This window comes from Salvia miltiorrhiza, chromosome 7 (genome assembly GCF_028751815.1).
Source record: "Salvia miltiorrhiza cultivar Shanhuang (shh) chromosome 7, IMPLAD_Smil_shh, whole genome shotgun sequence".
Lineage (NCBI taxonomy): Eukaryota > Viridiplantae > Streptophyta > Magnoliopsida > Lamiales > Lamiaceae > Salvia > Salvia miltiorrhiza.
The window spans coordinates 57,424,849-57,446,357 of record NC_080393.1 but is presented as its reverse complement, the minus strand read 5'-3'; the positions used below and the strand labels follow the sequence as shown (position 1 = coordinate 57,446,357).

General features: G+C 37.8%; 2 protein-coding genes across 3 annotated transcripts; both read right to left on the bottom strand.

The window, feature by feature from the left end:
• Nucleotides 1–7,734: 7,734 nt before the first annotated feature.
• Nucleotides 7,735–10,608, bottom strand: LOC130994484 (putative late blight resistance protein homolog R1A-10). Its single transcript, XM_057919527.1, has one exon. It carries the CDS (start codon nucleotides 10,606–10,608, stop codon nucleotides 7,735–7,737), a length of 2,874 nt encoding a protein of 957 aa, XP_057775510.1.
• Nucleotides 10,609–11,242: 634 nt separating this feature from the next.
• LOC130995092 (uncharacterized) lies at nucleotides 11,243–13,309 on the bottom strand. Of its 2 annotated transcripts, none has more exons than XR_009092045.1 (2): nucleotides 11,616–11,963; nucleotides 11,243–11,523 (listed from the first exon to the last, which is right to left on the bottom strand). XR_009092045.1 is itself a non-coding variant. In XM_057920244.1 (2 exons), the coding sequence occupies exons 1-2, from the start codon at nucleotides 13,127–13,129 to the stop codon at nucleotides 11,473–11,475; spliced, it is 531 nt and encodes a 176-aa protein (XP_057776227.1). In that variant the 5' UTR covers nucleotides 13,130–13,309; the 3' UTR covers nucleotides 11,243–11,472. The 2 variants fall into 2 exon arrangements, 1 of the variants encoding a protein (XP_057776227.1); XM_057920244.1 differs by lacking the exon at nucleotides 11,616–11,963 and adding an exon at nucleotides 12,650–13,309.
• Nucleotides 13,310–21,509: the final 8,200 nt, after the last annotated feature.

Here is a 21,509-nt window from a genome sequence, read left to right as displayed (position 1 = left end):
CTGCCTCGTCATCGTGCCTACCACGGCGCCCTAGAACTGAGGCACGTGGTGGAGAATCTCGTGGCAAGGCCATCGGAGACTCAGGGGCAGTAGCGGGTGTCTCCGCTGGCAAAGGCGTCCCCACTTGTACGTAGTCTCCCGGAAGGATGTAGGGCCCTAGAGGAGCACGGCCCCACAAAGTGAAACAGATCTGAAGCTCTGCAATAAAGCTAGGGAAGTCTCCCATGAGGTCGTGGTAATCTTCTCGGCGAAAGATGTAGTGGGCAGAAATCTGTCTAGCCCATCCCTGCCACTCGGAAGGTAACAGTAAGATCAACCTCTGGATACCGTCATATCCTGATACTCCATGTGCACTCGCCTCGACCCAGTGTCTGTGAAAACCTGCGAGGAACTGTCCGAGGTTATCCCCGTGACATGGAGCATAGGTGCGGTAGGACCGCTCGACCTCCTCTGGACTAGCCCATGGGGGCAGTGGTCGTCGTCGGGTGAAAACAGTCCTCGCCATCTAACAAAGGAAATTCTATCGTCAAAAGTAGCACACGACAAGTAACTTAAGGCGATAAGGTTCTAAATATCTAAAATCGGAAAATAAGTTCGGTTCAAAAACCATAACGTGCAAAAATACCTCATCATCTAAATCTAGCATTTACACAAGTCATACAGGTTCTTAATACTTAATCACAGATTACCTAATTCGACTATCATATAGTTCTAGTGTCGTTGTTTACCGAACTTAGGGCTTGTTATGTGATGATGATATTTTCTTAAATCTAGCAACGAGCACTAAAAGTTTCAACAAAATAAGTTCAAAAGGCCAAGCTAATTCGAGATCTCATCGTAGAAAAACACTTGAATATTTAAGCTATGCCCATGCCATCAACGTACTATTGGCGTTCGTTATGCTGCTCAATCTTCATGCTCGTGGTTTCATCATGCGACCCTTCGTGTGATTCTTCTTTCTCTATTTCGACCGTCATTGTCGATGTCATCGTAACATGAAGAAAAAGTTAAGGCATCTCCCTAAGTTCTCTTCTATGTTCCGTCGTGAGAGTGAGCATATATAACTTAACAGTTCTAAGTTCTTGTGATTCAAACAATAGTCATACTTATTCATGCTTCATACATTTCAAGAAATTAACTTAATTAAAACTTGAAAGTACTTACCATAACCTCCGTTGAGCGTGACGAGATGTAGTGCCAAGCTTTTGTCAACTAGTTCAAAGTGTATTTACTTACTTAATCTAGACTCAACTTAGAAGGAATGAGTAGTACTCAGAGCAAAAGAAATGCTCTGATACCATTCTGTCACGACCGCACTTGCTAAGGATAGCAATTTCGGGGAAACCGCGACTAAGGGAGGGGATTTAGGAGCGGGATTAGAAAAGGGGCATGTTTAGCTTCTTGATGACTCGACTTGTAAAAGAAAAACAATTGAAATTAACTAGAATTTAACGAAGGTCAAAAGGAAACGTACATAATATTATCCAAAAGAGGTACTCAACGAGTTTGAGTACATTATTAAATAATACATATTGTTTTGACAAGATAACATAATATCTTAACATAATCAGTGTTTGCAGCGGAATAATAATTTGAATATATGTATGAAGACATATACTCTACTCTGAGGTACTCATCCTAGATTGACAGAAGCTCCGCTTGCACACTACATCCTTGATCACAGCTCAACCTGCACATTTAAAAATACATGCAGGGCTAAGTACAAAAGTACTTAGTGGACACTTGCCGAAATTTACATACATGCATAATATTTTATTGTCAAGCCTTTCAACAGTAGTAATATACGAGGGTTTTCCTTTAAAGACTCGTATTTACCAAACATAATATCATTTCTTTCATCAATAACCCGCGCAGGTATTTTATATCATTAATCACCATATCAGTAACTCGTGCCGAGAGGGAGGCCTCCCTCTACGGACACTATGATCGGCCAACCCGCTAGATGACTCACGATCACAAGGTGTACACTAATTCCGAAGGGATTTGCGGTCCCATCCAGAATCCGAATTCGATTAACATCAGATAGGCAATTAATAATAAAACATAAAGCATTTAGGCATTGACAATATCATTTAAATTCATAAGCATAAAGTCTTAACAATTCTAATATATAATTTTAGTTTATACATAGAAAGCCTACCTGAATAGCAGACTCACGATTTAGCTCTACTCTGGTGCTTGACCTTTAATCCGAGAAAATAAAATAAGATTCTAATTCTCGAAAAATCTCAATAAATGAGGATGCGTGAAATGATTATGCATGACTCATATTCCTTTAATTAAATTATGAGATGATAATCCTATTTAAGGAATTAAATCTCGTCTTATGAGGTCGGATTATTAATCTTTAATAATCTACTCATCTTAAAATAATCTAATTTACTTACTAATTAATGATTAGTAAGTCTTAAAAATTTATCACTAATAAAAATAATTAGGATTAAATAATGGGGCCTAAATTAATAAATTTCATTGGGCTTAACTAATAAATTTCATTGAACTTAATCAATTAAAATAGTAGGAGTTCAATTAATAAAATAATAAATCCATTATTAACAATTAATAGAAGCCCAATCAAAATAAATAATAACAGCCCATTAATAAAAATAATAGAGTCCAAACAATATATATATTAGCCCAATGGAAATAAAATAAGCAAAGCCCAATTGAATTAATCTCCGGCCCAATAAAATAACCTAGGCCCAAAAGGAATTTAATTTGAGCCCAAATGAATAAATTCAAAGCCCAATGCATTAATAATATTAGGCCCAACATCAATTAAATTCTAGAGTCCAACACATGAGGCCCAAGATAATAAAATCATGAAGCCCAATAAGTGAGCCCATCATCACCCTTAAAATAATTAGTAAATTTTAATATTAATCACTAATTAAAATAATTAGGATTAATACAGAAGCCTAAAATAATAATTCTTATTGGGTTAAATAAATAAATTTCATTGGACTTAATCAATTAAATCGTAGGAGCCCAAGTAATATAAATTCGAGACCCATTATTAATAAATAATAGGAATCCAAGTAATAATTAATGTGGACTGGAAAGAATTAATCTTAGTCCAATAGACACTTTAATCGGCCCAAATGACGAATTAACAGCTGGGTTGAACTAAACAAATCTGAAACAGGCCCAATAGAATTAAATAAATTCCAGCCCAAGAACATTAAATAAATTCGGCCCAGTTAGAAATAAAAAGATGGCCCAATAAAAGAGTCCAAAAATTCTCCCCATAAATCTTCACTCTCGGTTCTCTCACTACCGACAATTCTCCTCTCTCTCTCTAAATTATCGATTCTCTCCCTTTCTTTTTTTTTTATTAAAGCAGCCACTCTCTCTCTCTCTCAATTATCAAGAACACTCTCTCTCTCTCTCAATTATCAAGAACACTCTCTCTCTCTCTCAATTATCAGCCGCTCGGCTCTCTCTCTCTCAATCAAGAAAGAATACTGTTCATCATCATCTCTCTCTCGCTCGATTCTCCTCCGGCCGCCTCCTCACGAGCTCCACCGCGGACGGTTCCAGCGAACATCGTCGACCGGGAGTCATCGCCGCTCCGCCCTTTGGACGTTCCAGCCGTCGCCGAGGAACTCGCCGTCGACTGCTGCTGTTCCCGGAGTCGCGGCCTGGAGTTGCAGAGCTCCGAAATCCGGCGAATCGGCCTCTATCGCGCCGAGGTCCGGCCCTCCTTCTCTCTTCCTCAATCTCGCTCTAATCTCTCCTAAATCAAACGCCCCCCTTCGGTTCTCTCTCGATCTGTATCCAGCCGAGGGATCCACCGCCGCTGCAACTGGATCTCGGCGAGCACCGTCGACTGGAAGCCGCTGGAGCTGCTGCTGCTTCGCCGGGAGTCGAGCTGTCGCCGCCTGGAGCTGCTGCTGCTCGCCCGGAGTCGACGCTGGCTGGCCTGCGATCGACGGCCAGCAGCTCGCTGGAGGAGCGCCGCCGTCAGCCGCTGCCGTTGGCAGCAAGAATCCGGCAGCCGCCTCTCCTGGAGTCGCCGTCGCCGTGAGTCGCAGAGCTCCGACAATCCACCCTCCTTTCTCTCTCGTTTTATCACTCACGATAGGTTCGTAAATTTGAATAATTTTCAGAAAATTCTACTTTGTATAAAGACTTGATTTTGGAATGAAAACTTGGTTTTCTGTATTCTTATTTTTACAACATATCATAGCTCATTATGTATCACAGAAATGAATGGTTTGCTGTATTTGCTATGTCCATTTATGCATATGTAGGTTCTCTACCATTCTGTATTCCTAATTAAACCGAAGCGTGCAAATGAGATAGTGAATACCTTGAAAGTTTTGTTTGTTGGTTGTTGTTGCTGAGTTATATATGGTGATCTTGTTTCGTCTAAAATTCTTTGCAGCTGCTAAGGATTTTAGGTAAGTGAGGATGCCTTTTATAGGGAGTAAATACTGAAGCTGCTAGTGTGAAAAAATATGGTGAATAGTGCGGCTAAGTTTAGGCGTGGTTGAAGAATTCAATGAGATTATATTTGCTGCTGACAAATTAGATTTGTCTGTTGAATACTTGAGATTTTGGTTGAAGAATTAATGAGATTAGATTTGTTTGTTGAAAACTGAAACCAAATGAAGGTGTTCGGGTGTGAAAATTTTGCAGATATGCTGCTGGAGCTGTAGTCAAAGAAGAATATTACACAGGCGTGGAGCTGGAGTCAAAAATATGGCTGAGCATGCTTGAGCATGCTTAAGGGATATCTGCAGATTTTCTTCACACACATACACTATTCTTTTTTTTTTTTTTTTAAGTACTGGTAGATAGATAGAAAAATAGGGGTTTGTAAAGTGAAGTATAAACAGAAGCAGTAATTCTTGTCTTGGAATTTCTATATCTGTAATATTGTATTGCATTTTTTTTTTTTTATATAAAATCCAACTACTGGGTTTTGTTAATATCGCGTGTTTATGAAACTACTCGATATCTGCTTCCTTTCTTAGCTAGAATAAATTCTAAATTAAATCCGTAGATTTAATTCTTCATAAACCGGAATAAATCACGACTCAAGAAATAATAATAGAAAAATAATTCTATTGTGATTAATAAATAACATGACTTAACTAAGTCAGTTATGAATCTGAAATAAATAATTATTGGCTTACTCAATAATTCTCATCGCGGTTTTATTTACGCGAAGCTACTGACTTGGTAATAAAATAATAATCCTGCTTAATTAGAATATAATCCAGTGTCATAAGTTGAATTTAAATAATAAATAATTACTGGGTTTAAATATAATAAAAGAGCGGGTTGTTACAGAACCAGAACCCATTGATTGGCAGCTATTTCCCGTAGCTAAAAACACTAATTCCGTAGCTGAAAAAATACCCATTCACTATGAGCTATTCCACACAAATCAAGATGAGCTATTCCACATTATTATGTAGAAATTCCAAATGCCCATTCACTATGAATTTCACGAAAACTAAAACAATAAAGTTTCAAACAAAGATCCATTCACTATGAATCCAAACTCTAAGAGAAATTCGAAGATCCATTCATAAGAAATTTTAAAGACTCAATCACCAAATTACTTATGATTTAGTGTGGGCAAGTATAAATTCCTAAATAAAACAAACAAATACAAAGATAAAGAAAAAGGAAATAAAAAATAAAATGTATAGTTTTGCAAATAAATCTTCAATTTTATTATAATTACAAAATTACCACTTAATTTTGAAATTGATTTCAAATTGGAAGTTACATTTTTAATATATTATAGATTTTCTTATTTTTGAAAGTATATATTTCATTTAGTTTGCAGCTTATAATTTCAGTTCACAAAAACTTAAGTGCAAGCGGGCCGCATCCAGACCCTGACCCGTATCACGACCCGAACCGCATCCTGATTTAAATTGTGTAAACTTTAAAATAGAACCACAATTGAGTATTTTCATTATGCAATTTGATATGTAGTGTTATTTGAAACGATGTACATATATATATTTTTTATATGTACACATGCAATCTATTATATGTACACATGCAATCTATTTTATTTTTTCAAGGTGTATATTATAATAAAAATTTAAAACTCCATAATTAATTTTACATATCTATTAAATTTTAAACCTATCATCATCAAAAATGGAGCCCAAAGTTTTTTTAGGCCCGTAACTTTGGTAGTTTTGCAAATATAGGACAATTTTTTTGGGCTTGCAATTATAGGACAATATTTAAAAAATTAGACATCGGTAGGACAAATTGAGCCCAAATTGAGCCCGATGCCTACGTGGCTGACAAGTAAGCTATCCAGTCAGCTTACTTCTTATAAGACTTACTTCTCAGCTCTGGGGTCAGCTCTGTCAGTCAGATCTGGCGATCAGCTCTGGGGTCAGCTCTGGCGGTCAGCCCTGGCAGTCAGCCCTGAAGTTTGAGGCTTGACCCCCCAAAGCTGACCGCCAGAGCTGATCGCCAGAGCTGACTGACAGAGCTTACCCCAGAACTGAGAAGTAAGCCTTATAAGAAGTAAGCTGACTGGATAGCTTACTTGTCAGCCACGTAGGCATCGGGCTCAATTTGTCCTACCAATGTCTAATTTTTTAAATATTGTCCTATAATTGCAAGCCTGAAAAAAATTGTCCTATATTTGCAAAACTATCAAAGTTACGGGCCTAAAAAAACTTTGGCCTCTCAAAAATGTAAATGAAAAAATAAAACAAAAAATGAAGGTAAATAAAAGGAATTGCATGCATAAGTGAGTTAAAAAGAAAGAGTTGGAAATCGCCTAGGGAATACGACGAGGCTTAGGGGCGTTTACTGTATGATTGATAGTAATTACAATGGATAAGAATTAAATAAAACTAGCTTAAATGATAAAAATAATTAAGGACTTTGAGATATTCCAAAATTTCAATCCATCAAAATAAACAAGGGATTACCCTTACTATTTATATTTATCAAGACTAATCCTTTAAAATAAACACCCTCTTCGCGCCTTAAGAAATTATGCCAAAGGGAAATAACTTTTAATTTGGGCAACTTTTTTTAAGAAAAAAAATATAAAAAATTACTCCCTTCGTCCACTAATTGTTGGCCTACTTGTCTTTTTGGTTCGTCCACCAATTTATGTCCTATCTATTTTGGGTAAATTTATAATTATATTTTAATCAAAATTGTGGGTCCCTTTAATAAATTGTGGCTTAATTGCATTGACTTTAATAAATTGTGGGTCCCTTTCTCCACTCAATTAATAAAAATACATTTTTTCTTAAAACTCGTGTTTTGCCTCCTAAGCCAACAATTAGTGGACGGAGGGAGTAGGTATTTATTTTAGCGGGAAAGTCTAGAACCACAAATTTTCTTTTCTATAATAATAACAATAATATAGTTTTGGTATTATTTGTTAAACAAATTAAGGTCGTTCCTACAGAAGCAAAAATTAATGTTATTAAATAGTAACTTTCTTTATTATATTATACACACAGTAACCATTCAAGTTTTATATCAAAGAAGCTGGAATTAGAAAACATCAATTGATAAAGCATTTATGTTTGCCAATGTGTCATTATTATTATTGTGGTCAGAAATGAGCAGCAACAACAATTTAATGATGTAATGTAAGAAAGTTTAAGCATTTAAGTTTCCCAAAAGGAAGAGAAACTAATAAATCGGTTATTTAAGTAGAACAAAAGGAACAATAGAAAGACTTGTAACTAACAATCTTGGATGATTCTAATAAGTTCTCACTGTAACTTCAAAGTTGGGACTTGCTAAGCTCTGCAGTCTTTCGTGTGCTTTTGGAACTTCAGCTCGAACATGAAGGTCAAGTTGGTCTCCATATAAATCCTCTTGTTCTTCTACTATCTTTTTAGCTGACTCTACCGCTGATTCACTGCAATCTTCCAAAGTAATTGATTTCAGCGTTGCTATTTCTCCAACTTCTGAAGGGATCTCCTCCAATTCATCCAAACCTCGAAGACGAAGCTCATGGAGAAGTGGAATGTGGGAGCTCTCTGCCATCGTCCAACTTTTTAGACCTTGACACCCGACCAATTGTAGTAGCTTGAGGCTCCGGAATTGGCCCTCAATAGTGTCCCACTTGCCTGTTTTGAACCTACCATTTTGTAATACTAACTTGTGAAGAAGGGGCAACCACCCTATCTTTCCCAATATCTCTTCCAACTCCACATTATTGACAATCAAATTCAACTTCTTGAGGGAGTGTGGGAAACTAATCCTCTGCAAATACTCTTCATCACATCCATCTCTAAATACGCAGTACAAGTTTTCCAATTTACTCAGACACTGAAGATAGCTGAAACAGTTTGCTCTCTCCATTTGTTTCAATTCACTCAAACTCTTGATGAGACAACCCTCCATTTCTTCGGAATCGTAAAGTAGATGCAGTTTCTTCACATTGGGGATTCTTTTAACCACATCCTCATTCAAATACAAATTCATTACTCCTTTGAGCGTTTGTAGATTCTCCATGATAACCATCTCACTCGGAGGATCTGGTAGCATCAATTGTGTTATACCCACAAACTCGAGATGCCTAAGTTGATGCAATTTCCAAATCTCAATCGGTGCAATGATATTATGCCAACGAAGAACGATACTACATCTTATCATATCCCAAGACTCATGGAATGTAGACTGCTGAACTATTAACGTAGATAGATTCCAAAGCAAATTGATTGAAGACGGGAATTTGGACTTCCCATCAAGTCTAACAGCAAGGTGCCGTGAGTTCACCAATTGAAAGACATCGCCTAGGAAATGAACACTGCCTTCTTCAAATTGACGTTTATCTGTATCATATACTTTGAATGTTCTCAACAATCTGAAATTGTGAGGCCTTACAAAGCTATTCCCATCACATATTATAGAACGAACATGTGACAAAGATCTCGAGACTTCACTTATTACCCCTCTTCCAACATTTTGAAAAACAACCCGACGGCGTTCATTGTCTATGACTGAAGGAGACTTTTCTATGATATCATAAAACCTCTCTTTTTCAACTTCTTTCAAGCATAAGTCTCTCAACAAATCATGAATCTTACAAAACTTTATATTTCCACTAAACTCCCCCAACTCATCAACTAAAATCAGATTTCTATCTACCAACTCCTTCAAGTACTCATCTGCTATTGTTTCCAAACATTTTCCACTCACGGGTTTCAAAAATCCTTCAGAAACCCATAGTTTCTTCAGCATTGAGACACGAATTTTACGATCTTCCTCAAAAACACCCATATACAAAAAACATGGCTTCAAATAGTTGGGCAGATAGGTATAGCTCAATCGCAATATTTTCAAGCAAAATTCATCATTATTCGTAATCACAATTGAATTTAAATTTTGCTCTATACGCACCCAATATTCTCTTGTACGCTCAGATTTTGCCAAAAGACCTCCAATTGTAGCAATTGATAAAGGAAGCCCTTTACAATTTGCTACAATATTCATTCCAATGTTCTCTAACTCATGAGGGAAACTTTCTCGCCCAAACACAGTGTTGGTGAACAAATCCCAGCTACTAGCCTCATCTAGAAATTTCATACCAACGCCATAAGACACTCTCAACTGCGAAGTCAAGTTTGACAGCCTAGTTGTTACAATGATTCGACTCCCATCATTGCAATCAGGAAAGGAAGACCTGATCTTGTCCCACACCTCTATACTCCACATATCATCCATAATTATGAGATACCTCCTATCGTATAAATACTTATACAATTTTTCTCCCAATTCAACCTCATTCAGATCACTACCCGAATCCCCACTTGCTTGGAAAAGAACTTCTCTAAGTGTTTCTCTCACATTATAAGTTTGAGAAATCGTAGTCCAAGCACAAATATCAAAATGCTCTTTAACAAGCGCATGCTCAAATACATGTCGGGCAAGAGTGGTCTTACCAATGCCGCCCATCCCCATGATTGGGATGATTTGGCGACTGCGTTGGCCTCCGGTGAGCTTATCCAGCACTTCAAGTAACACCTCCTTGAAGCCCACCATCATGCTTTCCTTCACAGAGGAAGAGGAGGCAGCATGAGTTGAGGAGACCTTTCTCGGCAGTTGAGCTGCGGCAACAATCTCCAAGACATCCTTCTTGATAACAGTGGAAGAGGAGGCAGCATGAGTTGAGGAGACCTTTCTCTGCAGTTGATCAGCTGCGGTTGAGATCGAATTCATTTCTTCTATCACTTGTTGCAGATCGTGATAGAAGTCCTCAGCTGCATTTACACCGACCTCCAATTCATTTCTATCAATAGTTGCGCATTTGCACCGAGCTCGAAACAAGTTGATAAAACTGGACATCTTCCCAGGAATTTTGGGTCGATTATCAATTTGAAGCACAATTTGGGATTCGATGGCATCCTCAGCTGCGTAAACTGCATCAGCAATGCGACGCTCCAATGAATCTGGTTCATGGTCATCCACAACTGGGGAAATATAAGAATCAAGAAAATCCTGCAAGAAGGTAACATTTTGAGTGAGAGATTCAACTTGCTGTTTGTGGATAGAAATTGGAGGGGAAGGATGTTTTTCAAGCCGATCTATGATATGCATAAGAGAAACCAGAGCTCCATAAGCCGCCATGATTAACTCTTCGAGTTAATAATGTATATATTTATGGGAATTGTGAATGAAAATATATATATGAGATAGTATTTGAGAGGTGAAGAAGGCAAGCAATCTGGTATATGATTCCACAATTGAGATATGGAAGTTTTTATAGCTGGCAGATATAGTCCCAACCACTCTGGCAATATATAAGGCCATAAGAGCATGATAAGGTTCTACGTAATTTCGTGGCTAGTGTTAAAGAAAGGACCACATATTAAATACGTGTGGACTCAAAAGAAAATTCTGCGTTGAATTTTCTTAATTTTCTATCAACTTCGTAGCAATGTCAAAGAAAAAACCATACTCCCTCCGTCCCATTAATCAAGTCTCCTTGCTTTTGGGCACGGGTATTAAGGAGAGTTGAATTAGATCTAAAAGTAGTAGGGACCACAGAATTATTCCTTTATTTAATGTTATTTTATTAACTAATTAAAGTGACTAATAAAATGTCTTTTAAATTAATTCAACAATTTAAATTAATTTTAAAATGCTTTATTTAATGTGATTGAATTGTTTATTAGATTAACTATGAATTGGGAACAGTAAACTGATGCTAAAACACGGCAAAATAGAGGGGGAAAAAAGGCGGCAGAAATGGTGGGCCAAACTTAATCATTTAATTCCATAAATTTGAAATTGTTACAATATGCGTCCAACATCAGCTATATATACAGAGCATTTGTTTGCTCACCATTTTTTCATTATCAAGCGAGCTGAACAAGTGCCAAAAAAAAAAGATGAGAAGAAAGGATTTAACAACAGAGGAGAGGTCTTCAATGCTTCAATTCCTTCTTCTTGAAAGCAAAAATGGAAAGCCACCAAGAGGGAAGATGAAAGCTATGGAGGAGAAGTTCCACGTCTGCCGGCGAACTGTTTCGCGCATTTGGGCTGAGGCAAAACAACAACAAAATCAAGGGCATGCCATAAATTCATCAAGTAAGAAGATAGCAAGACCAAGAAGAAAAAGAGTTGAAATAGACCTAGAGCTAATTGCAAGTTTAGATTTAACAAAGAGGTCCACCATAAGGAGACTAGCTAATGGAATAAATTGCAGCAAGAGCACCGTAGGTCGGTGGATAGATCAAGGTCTGATCAAAGCTCACACGAGTGCACTAAGACCTGACCTTACAGCCCAAAATAAGCTGTTAAGGTTGAGGTTTTGCTTAGATGCAATAGAGATGGGCAGGCTGTCACATAACTTGAGGTTCAAGAGCATGCAAAACATTGTACACGTAGATGAGAAATGGTTTTACTTAACAAAGAGTTCTCACAGGTTCTATTTAACACCAACAGAGGCTGAACCACATAGAACATGCAAGAACAAGAACTTCATAAAAAGGTGATGTTCATATCTGCAGTGTGCCGGCCACTATTTGCTGTAGATGGCAGCATTATATTTGATGGGAAGATATGCATATTCCCATTTACAGAGATGGTGGCAGCAAAAAGATCAAGTAAGAATAGGGTGGCTGGAACTCTAGAGCAAAAGCCCATAGAAAGTGTGAGCAAACCAGTTATGAGAGACTTTTTCATCAACAAGGTAATGCCTATGTGCATCAATTAAGATGACAGCCAACTACACACCCAACAATTAAGATGGCAGCCAACTACACATCACAACGTAAGCACACGAGCACACAAAGCACAGACAACACATTTAACCATCATAGTGGCAAAATCAGAGCATGTTTATATCATTTCAGATCCAATTGACAACCAACAAACCCTAGTGCTCTTGCATGCAGCCACCAAGAATTGGGAATCACCCAAGCACAAAATAGATCAGGGGAAACAGAATGGGAATCACCCAAGCACAAAATAGATGAGGGGAAACAGAATGGGAATCACCCGAAGCCAAATAAACATGAGCCCTAGCACACAATTAATCAGGGGAAACAGAATGGGAATCACCCGAAACCAAATAAGCATGAGCCCAAGCACAAAATTAATCAGGGGAAATAGATTTGGGAATCACCCGAAACCAAATAAGCATGAGCCCAAGGAAAGATCTCACCGGAAACAGAATTGGGAACATATGTGCGAGCATCCGTAGGTGGGCTTTGGATGCAGTGGGCCACCACTCGTTTGGTTCCTCCAAGATCGCCTCCAATTCCTCCGAGTTCGCCTCCAATTCCTCCGAGATCGCCAGACCTCTGGGGTTTTCCTCGCTCAGAAAGTCAGATCCCCAAGTTTCATGACAGAGAAGGTCGAAATCCCCGAGTTCGCCAGACCTCATTCTCGTTTTCATCCTTGCGGGCCGTCGGATGATCGGAGGTCGAAACGGAGGAGAAGGACTCTCAGCTACCTCATACTCTCGGACGCCCTCGCTCTCTGACGCGCCACCACCACGCTCCTCAGGCGACGCCGGAAACGTCTCCGACAGGGAGAAAGGGAAAAACACGGGCGGTGGATCACCCCACGACGACAGAGAATCTTCGGTGTCGGGAATGACTTCGTCGCTCAGATATTCCTTCCAACCATACGAAGGGTTCATCACGGCGGAGGAGAAGAACGGAGAAAGGCGGCGGACTCAAAGAATGGAGGAAGACGACGAGCCTTAGGGTTTTCCCACAGAAGCGGGCGGCGCTTGATTTCAGAGAGAGAGGACGAAGATAGAGATAGAGAGAGAGAGAGAGAGAGTGAGAGATAGATAGGCAATAGATAGGGAGAGAGAGAGAATTGTTAATTAGTGGAGAGAGAGAGAGAGTGAATTGTTAATTCAACTAATTGTATCTTAATTTTTGCCAAAAAGGGAAAGGAGACTTGAATATTGGGACGGCCCAAAAAGGAATAGGAGACTTGAATATTGGGACGGAGGGAGTATATAAGTATGGTTGATTCAAAAGAAAATTCCACCGAATATCTTACTAACCGTCACTGTTAGAGTTATTTTACTCAAATAAATTTCCGTTTTTGTTTATATATTTTGTCTTCTCTATTAAAATAAACTAGCATCTGCATCCTGCGCAAACCAAGATAAATATTTTTATATTTATATAAAATTGATACCAACTCAATTATCATATTATATACTTCATATTTAGTCAAATTTCATAATTTTAGAAATAAATAAAACAAACAAATAAAAAGATAAAGAAAAAATTACCACTTAATTTTGAAATTTATTTCAAATTAGAAGTTATCTCTTTAATAGTAGATTATCAATTTTCTTATTTTTGAAAGAATGTATTTCATTTATTTTGCAGCTTATAATTTCAGTTATGGGCTAAAAAAATATACTAGAAGATAGGAGGATTAGTTTAGAGTTGGTGTCCAAGTTTGCTTTGGGGCCTTGGGCTCAGGTTTAGGAACATTACTTTTAGGCCCACCATCAAAGTCTTGGGTCGGCCCAGACAGACTGCGTTCTGCCTCTCATTCTTCATTTTAGGGTCACAATAAAATTTAGCAACATTTTATAAGATATTGAAGCTTATAAATTAAGCATGCTATGAAGTGTTTGAAAATAAATATTTACAAAAAAAAAAAGAAAAAAATGATCTAATTTGTTTAATTTGCTCTCGCAAAATATTACACTACTATGTTAGTAGCTTTAAGCACTTCATAAAAAATTGTTAAGGATCGACTAGGTGTTTTTTTTTAATGTAATGTTAGGGTGACAAGTGGTATATACCTTATATTTTAATATAGTATATGTTATTATTTATTATAGTTTTCATTCTCTGGATTCTCTATGTATCAACAATAACCTTAGGAATTATTTTTTATAATTTTTAATTATTTTTTCTTTACTTTTAATTTTTTATGCTTTAATATAATATAAAGATAATTAACAAGGGTTCACTCATCCAAATAGGGCTTATAATTATTATTTTATATTTATTTGTATTAATAATAGATTATTTGGGTGGTTAATTAATTCAAAGTTAGGGTATACAATTTTTAAAAATTTTAATTTTTAGTGATAAATATTAATTAGACTTCATAATATAATAATAATTTTTATTTTTATAAAAAATAATTATAAAATAAAAAGAATAGGAGTGGTACACGGTGATACACACTAAATTGTGGGACAGAGGATTCCATCAGAAAATCTCTCTTCGTCCCAACTAACTTAATCAATATTTGTTTTTTGGTAGTTCTAACTAACTAAGTTTCAATTTTTTTTATATGAAATAAATATAAGCAAAGAAATATATAATCACTTATTCACTTTATTATAAAACACACTTAAAACACTAGTTTCTTAAATTGCATGCCGAAAAGAAATTGATCAACTTAGCTTGGACGGAGAGAATAATAATCATAATATTATAAATTCATAAAAAAAATATAAAAAAAACTCTGAATACATAGCAACTTCAATTAAATCACAATTATGCATTACTTGCATCATAGTATTACAAAACTAAATACCCTACCGTCATAGTAATATTTTTATTTATGTTTTGAAATTGTTGCATAATCGTTTCTTTGGTAATATCTACAAATACATTATTTTCGATATAAGATATCAGAAAATCAATCTCTCATATAATTGCATAGAGAAATTGAGATTATTACTAAAATAATAATAATATTTTTGTATTTATTTACTATTATATGTGAAATTACAAAAATACTCCTGATTTTTTTGAAATTTCGAGTGGGGCCCAATGCCCACACGTCACTGTATAAAAGTAAGGTTGATTCAAAAGAAAATTCCACCGAATATCTTGCTAACCGTCAGTGTTAGAGTTATTTTACTCTATTTATTTTTTGATTTTATTTATATATTTTGTCTTCTTCGTTAAAATAAACTAGTATCTGCACCCCACGCAAAGTACAAGAAATGTTTTTATATTTTTATATTTATATAAAATTAATATCAACTAAATTATCATATTTATAAATATAAAGAAAATTAATATTAAATGAACATATTTGAGTTATATTATTGAAAGAATGAAAAATAAAGAAAAATTCACAATAATGAAAATTGATATTATGAAAAGGAAAAATAATAAGTTAAACAAAATAAAAATAAAAATAAAAATAAAAATAAAAATAAAGAATTTAAAAACATATTTATCTAAAATGGATGAGAGAGGAGATAAATTTTTTTTAAATTTTAATCCTTAAATAATTATAACTTTTACTCATTCCGTCGTACGAATCATGACACATGTTCTTTTTTGGGTCGTCTCACGAATCTTGACACGTTTTCAAATAAGGAAATAATTAGTCCAAAAATAAGGGGTCTTAATTACCTTCTTTCTCCTACTTTATCACTTTATTACCTTCTCTCTCCTATTTTATACTTTATTACCTACACACTTAAAACACTATTTTATATTTTATATTCTGATTCCACAATTGAGATTTGGATGTTTTTATAGCTGGCAGATATAGTCCCAACCACTCTGGCAATATATAAGGCCATATGAGCATGATAAGGTTCTACCTAATTTCGGGAAATGTCTATGCTACACCCAGACGCACTATGCCTTCATGTGAGACAAACACTGATTTATGGACCCCACCATTCTTTCCAAAGCCAATTTGACCCCATTTGTTTCTAAAATTTACAATTGACTCCATACATTTTTGTAAGGAAGCATAGATAATCCGAGCTTTACTCTGAAAAATTTTCTATAAATGATTTAAACAATTGCATCCCCGCGATCCTTAAAAATGGTATCAGAGCGGGTTAAAATTGAGGAATTATTTTATATTTTAATTTATTTTACGAATAACCCATGTGGGAGGAGACTCCATTAGAAAATATGGATCCGGACGAATGTCCGAGATGTATTGTGTACAGGAAATCTCTTCAAGATTTGGAGAGAGAAACGACTCGTCTTATAGACGATCTCAACTGGAATAATCGAGCCCTCGTGACGAATATTCGGCGAGGAGAAGATGCAGAAATTATTCGTGATATCATCACGGGTATCCAATCCTATCATGAGACTCTCATGGGAATCGTCGGGATAAGAACGGCGATTGAACGAACCAGAGACGAGGCCCATCAGTCGCACGATTGATGGAACCAAAAGACAAGGCGAGTGTAGCTTTTCCAAGCTACCAAAAGATCGAGCCAAGCTCTTCCGACAACGTCAACTTGCGGGAGATCCAAAAGACGGTGGAATATTATGGCGTCAAGCTGTACGATCTACCGATGGAGCTGAGCAGAATATCACTCAAACAAGAGGAAATATTAACCCTCTTGCGTGATATCCAGAGAAAAATGGAGGAGATCGAAAGGCGAAAACCATGTTCCGGGAAAATTCGGAAACAATGGTCCAACGACCCGACGAATCCATCCTTATTTGATGCAGCACCCAAGGAGTTGCAACCGAAGGACATAATTCGAATCATGAAAGGCAAATACTATGAATAGCCTTGATAGAATCGGATTAGAAGATCTACAAGAGTTAGCAGAATCTTTTGCTAACCTCAACATGGTTGATTTAAAAATGAACCAAGGAGATGAGGTGCCCAAACCCGAGCACCAAGAAGAAAATTCGTCAAAAAGGGGTGGGGCTTCAGACGATGCAAGCCACTACCAACGAACCAGAAGACGCAGGCCACAGATGCGGGATACTCCTGTAGGGAAGGCCACACTTGAACCAATCCATCCATATGGATTGATTCTCAACCTCGACGAAGCCAGTTTCAAAGATTGGGAGGATCTCATCGACGAATGGGCTTCAGCTTTGAATATCGTAGTCACTACAATTGAGTACGATAAAAAGGAGTTTGCCAAAATCTTCGAAGCAAGTCTGGCAGGAATGGCAAAACAATACTGGGATAAAATCGAAATCTCAGCAAGGGAAGAACTGTTTACTAGCACAAAACCTTATGAAGTCATTAAGGAGGCTACTAAACAGATTAAAATCCATTTCTTGGGAATGGGTTTTTTCGAGGGATCTGCAGAGGAAAAGCGCAAGAAATATCATCAGGCACTCTACAATCTAAGATTAATGGTGCTAGAGCCCAAAGCTCTTGATGAATTTCTACGTCTTTATACCCTATATGTTCATATGGGGGTTGTTGATGATCAAACCGCCAAGGACCTCTTTTTCACAAAGTTCCCAAGTCCATGGAGGGAGATGCTCATCAACGAATATGTTTCACCGGGAGAATATCCTCTTGATAGTGCCTCAAGAAGGATGTCTTATGTCCACAAGAAGCTGTCCGAATGGTGCCAGAAGGCGGCGGACCTGAGAAATCTCAAGAAATTGAGGAGGCTCAACAAGAAATCTCCATTGATGTGCGACAACATTGATCTTCCGACAGAGATTGGTGCTGAGTTGTTGTATCAAAGGAGGAGCCGAAAGAAACATAGGTATCAACCCTATGAAAGAAAGTCCAGAAGGAGTTCTTGGAAGCCAAGAACTATGTGGACCAGACAGAAGGCACGCTCATATAAGTCAGGCCAACGGAGCGGACCATCAAGAAACAGATTCTCAAATCAAAAGAGAATCCCAGCGAGAAAAACTTTCAGGCGTACTCAAACCAAAGCAAATGAAAGTTTCAAAGATTGCAACTGCTGGACGTGCGGAGCAAAGGGGCATATTTCGACCAATTGCCCAGACAACGAGAAGAGGGAGATGAGAAGATTCGAATCCACACCGGATCTCGAAGACGCTATTTTCTACCAGAAATTGATACCCGTGTATCAATTTGAAGATATATCCTCTGATGAGAGTATATATGAGCAAGAAGAAGTCTTTAGTTCTGAAGATTCGGAGATGTCCGATGGATCAATCAGAGACGAGTCAGACTAAAGAGGAACACGAGGTCCACCACATCCAAAAAGAGGATCATAATGGATTTACTAGCCATTTTCTGATTCCACAGGAAGAAGTGGTGAAAAAGCTTGTGAAGAAACTCAATAGGGAAACCGGAGAGGTACAGACATACCAAGGGTTTTCCAATGGGAGATTGAATCGAGTTTTTAATAGCTTGATACCATCCAAGAGGAAGCATCATGTCTATTTTGGTGTCACAAACCGAGAAATGGCGCTTCCAATGGAGATTACAAGTAATCAGGTGGAGATCCAGCTGGTTCCTGCTGAAGATATTAGGCAGGATCTTAAGAAAATGAAGCCAGAAGTCGCAAGCACGATGAAATGGATTCATATTGGAGCAATTCAGTTGGTAATCAAATCATCCCTCTCCCCAGGGACAGACCAACCAATTGATGTCGCACTTTGCGACAAAAGAATCAGAGATACTAGAGCATCAGTTCTAGGAGCCTTTTCAGGCAATCTCTATGCCAAGAGGATTATAACCGAGTTCTATCCACAGATCGCTTATAATCTACAAGATTCATCCTTCAGCCGAGCCCTGACACTCTATCAGGACTACAAAAAGAAGGAGCTTATGATAGACGGGAATAGGCCATACTCACTGACTTATCAAGTCTCGTATGCCTTATCAAATTCCCATCATACAGAATTATTTCTGGGAAAGGAGTTCATTGAAATTCCAGAAATATTCAAGGAGGTAGCCAAGGCAGTCAAACCAAACCGAGTGGAGATTCCTCAGATCGGAGAAATCAACATCGATATTGGAGACAAGACGGTGCTTAGCCATACTCAAAGTCTCAGACTTGGAGCACCGAGGCTATCATTCCAAGGAAATAGGCTAACTTCAGGGCCTATTACAAGGAGTTTCTCTCAATCATATGAGAGAATGGCGATCCAGGAAACACCAGCTCCAGACATGAGGGTTAAGCTCAAATGTCCCGAAGGATGGAGACAGGTTTCCACAAGATTTGATACAACAAACAGGGAAAACAAATTTCCTTGTAGCTCGTTGTATTATCTGGCAAATCCAGGAGACAACCGATACATCGGAATTCTGGAGGTTGGCGGTTTTGAAATCCAGACCGAAGGCCAAGCCGGACAAGAAGCAGATGTCCTGATCTTAGGACGAGATTTCCTTGACAAATATAAACCATGGTCATGGAAATCAGGAGGAATGGAGATCACAATCGGGCGTCAAAGATTGATGATCTAATGACAAGTCCATTCTCAATATACATCTCTGTAGGGATGTTATACGAGAAATTCAAAGCAGAATATTTTGCTGCTTATGTGGATTCGGGAGCAGGAATCTGTACAGCAAAACGAGGAGTCTTTCCAGCAGAAGTGGAAGAAGATCTACCTCGAATTGCAGGAAGGGATTTCTCCAAAAAGATTTTGCTTCTATCAAAGGGAGTAAAGCAAACGGAAATATTGATCGGCGGAGCAGGACAGACACCTTGGTACAAGGTCAAGACTCCACCAATTTATTTCCATGATACCGGAGCAGATATATTATTCGGAAATAATTTTCTGCAAAGCTTCAAGAGGTACATACAGGACAATGAAGCCAGGCGGCTAGTGTTCACAACCAATTGTGATCACAAAATCATTGTGCAAAGGCTCAATGGAGCTTTTCATCGATCAATGCCAATCAAATTCCGCAGCAAGCGTGGTGATGATGGCAGACTTCGGCGACCCCAAATGAAGGATCAAAGGAGATTCGGAGAAGTTTTGCTCAAATGCAGAACTGAGGGATTCCCAAATCTCTCTGAGGAAGAAACTCAAATCCTCAAAGTATCCCTGATATCACACAAAGATATCAAGGAAGATGAACAGGTGTCCATTGCCGACGTCAAAAGAAGGATTCAGAAGTGTTACCATGAGAATCCTTTGGCATGGTGGGACAAGAACCAGCTCAGAGCAACCTTGAAAGTCAAAACTGGAAAGGAGCATGAGTTCGTAAGGTACAGACCTATCCTGATGAACCCTCAAGATCAACAGGATATGATAAGTATAATCAAGGAACATCTTGATTTAAAGCTGATCGAAGAAGGAAGATCACCCTACAGCAGTCCGGGATTTCTGGTGAGAAATCATGGGGAGATCAAGCGAGGAAAACCAAGATTGGTCATTAATTATAAAGGGATTAATGACATTCTTGAGTTTGATGGATATTTCATCCCAAGCAGAGAACACCTTATCAACTGCATCAGAAGTGCAAGGGTATTCTCAAAGTTCGATTGCAAATCAGGTTTCTACCAGATTCGCATGGAGGAAGGAAGTAAGAAGTTCACAGCCTTCTCAACTCCTCAAGGACATTACGTCTGGAATGTCATGCCAATGGGGCTAGCTAACGCACCTCAGATATTCCAAAGGAAGATGGATAATCTCTTCAAAGATTATTCTTCGTTTATGTTTGTTTATATTGATGACATTCTTATTGCATCAAAAAACATTCATGAACATGTCAGGCATCTGGAGATCTTTGCAGATGTTTGTCAACAAGAAGGACTGGTGCTATCTGAAAAGAAGGCAGTCATAGCCACCCAGAAGATGGAGTTTCTGGGGATTGAGATCGATGAATCTGGAATTATTCTACAAGATCATATTGTGGAGAAGGTCCAGAATTTTCCGGAGGATCTCAAGGAAAAGAAGCAGCTCCAAAGTTTTCTCGGAGTTGTCAATTTTGCAGGGATGTTTATCAAAAACCTTGCAGAACACAGAAAGGTCTTCAGTCCACTACTGAAGAAAGATGTTCCATTCATATGGAAGGAGGAACATCGAGAGGGTATAAAGAAGTTGAAAGAGATTTGTAAAAATCTCCCAAAACTTTCAATACCACAAGACGAGGATGATTTGGTCCTCTACACTGACGCGAGTGATTCATGGTGGGCAGCAGTGCTTACAAAGATCACCCCTTATGGAGAAGAACCTTGCAGATACTGTAGCGGTCTTTTCTCCGACAACGAAGCTGTGCGATGGCACATCAACGAGAAAGAATTCTTTGCAGTGCGAAAGGCGTTTAAAAAATGGCCGCTTTTCTTACTTGCTAAGAAATTTGTTTTGAAAGTAGATAACACTAACATTAAAGCTTTCCTAACAAAAAAGATTGAATCT

Excerpts from the sequence above, each read along its gene's own strand:
- LOC130994484 (XM_057919527.1), bottom strand. The coding sequence starts at position 10,608 with ATGGCGGCTTATGGAGCTCTGGTTTCTCTTATGCATATCATAGATCGG.
- LOC130995092 (XM_057920244.1), bottom strand. The coding sequence starts at position 13,129 with ATGAACCCTTCGTATGGTTGGAAGGAATATCTGAGCGACGAAGTCATT. Across the intron at positions 11,524-12,649 it reads TGTTCCCAATTCTGTTTCCG|CCCAAATGCGCGAAACAGTT; the intron begins GTGAGATCTTTC and ends GTTTTGCCTCAG.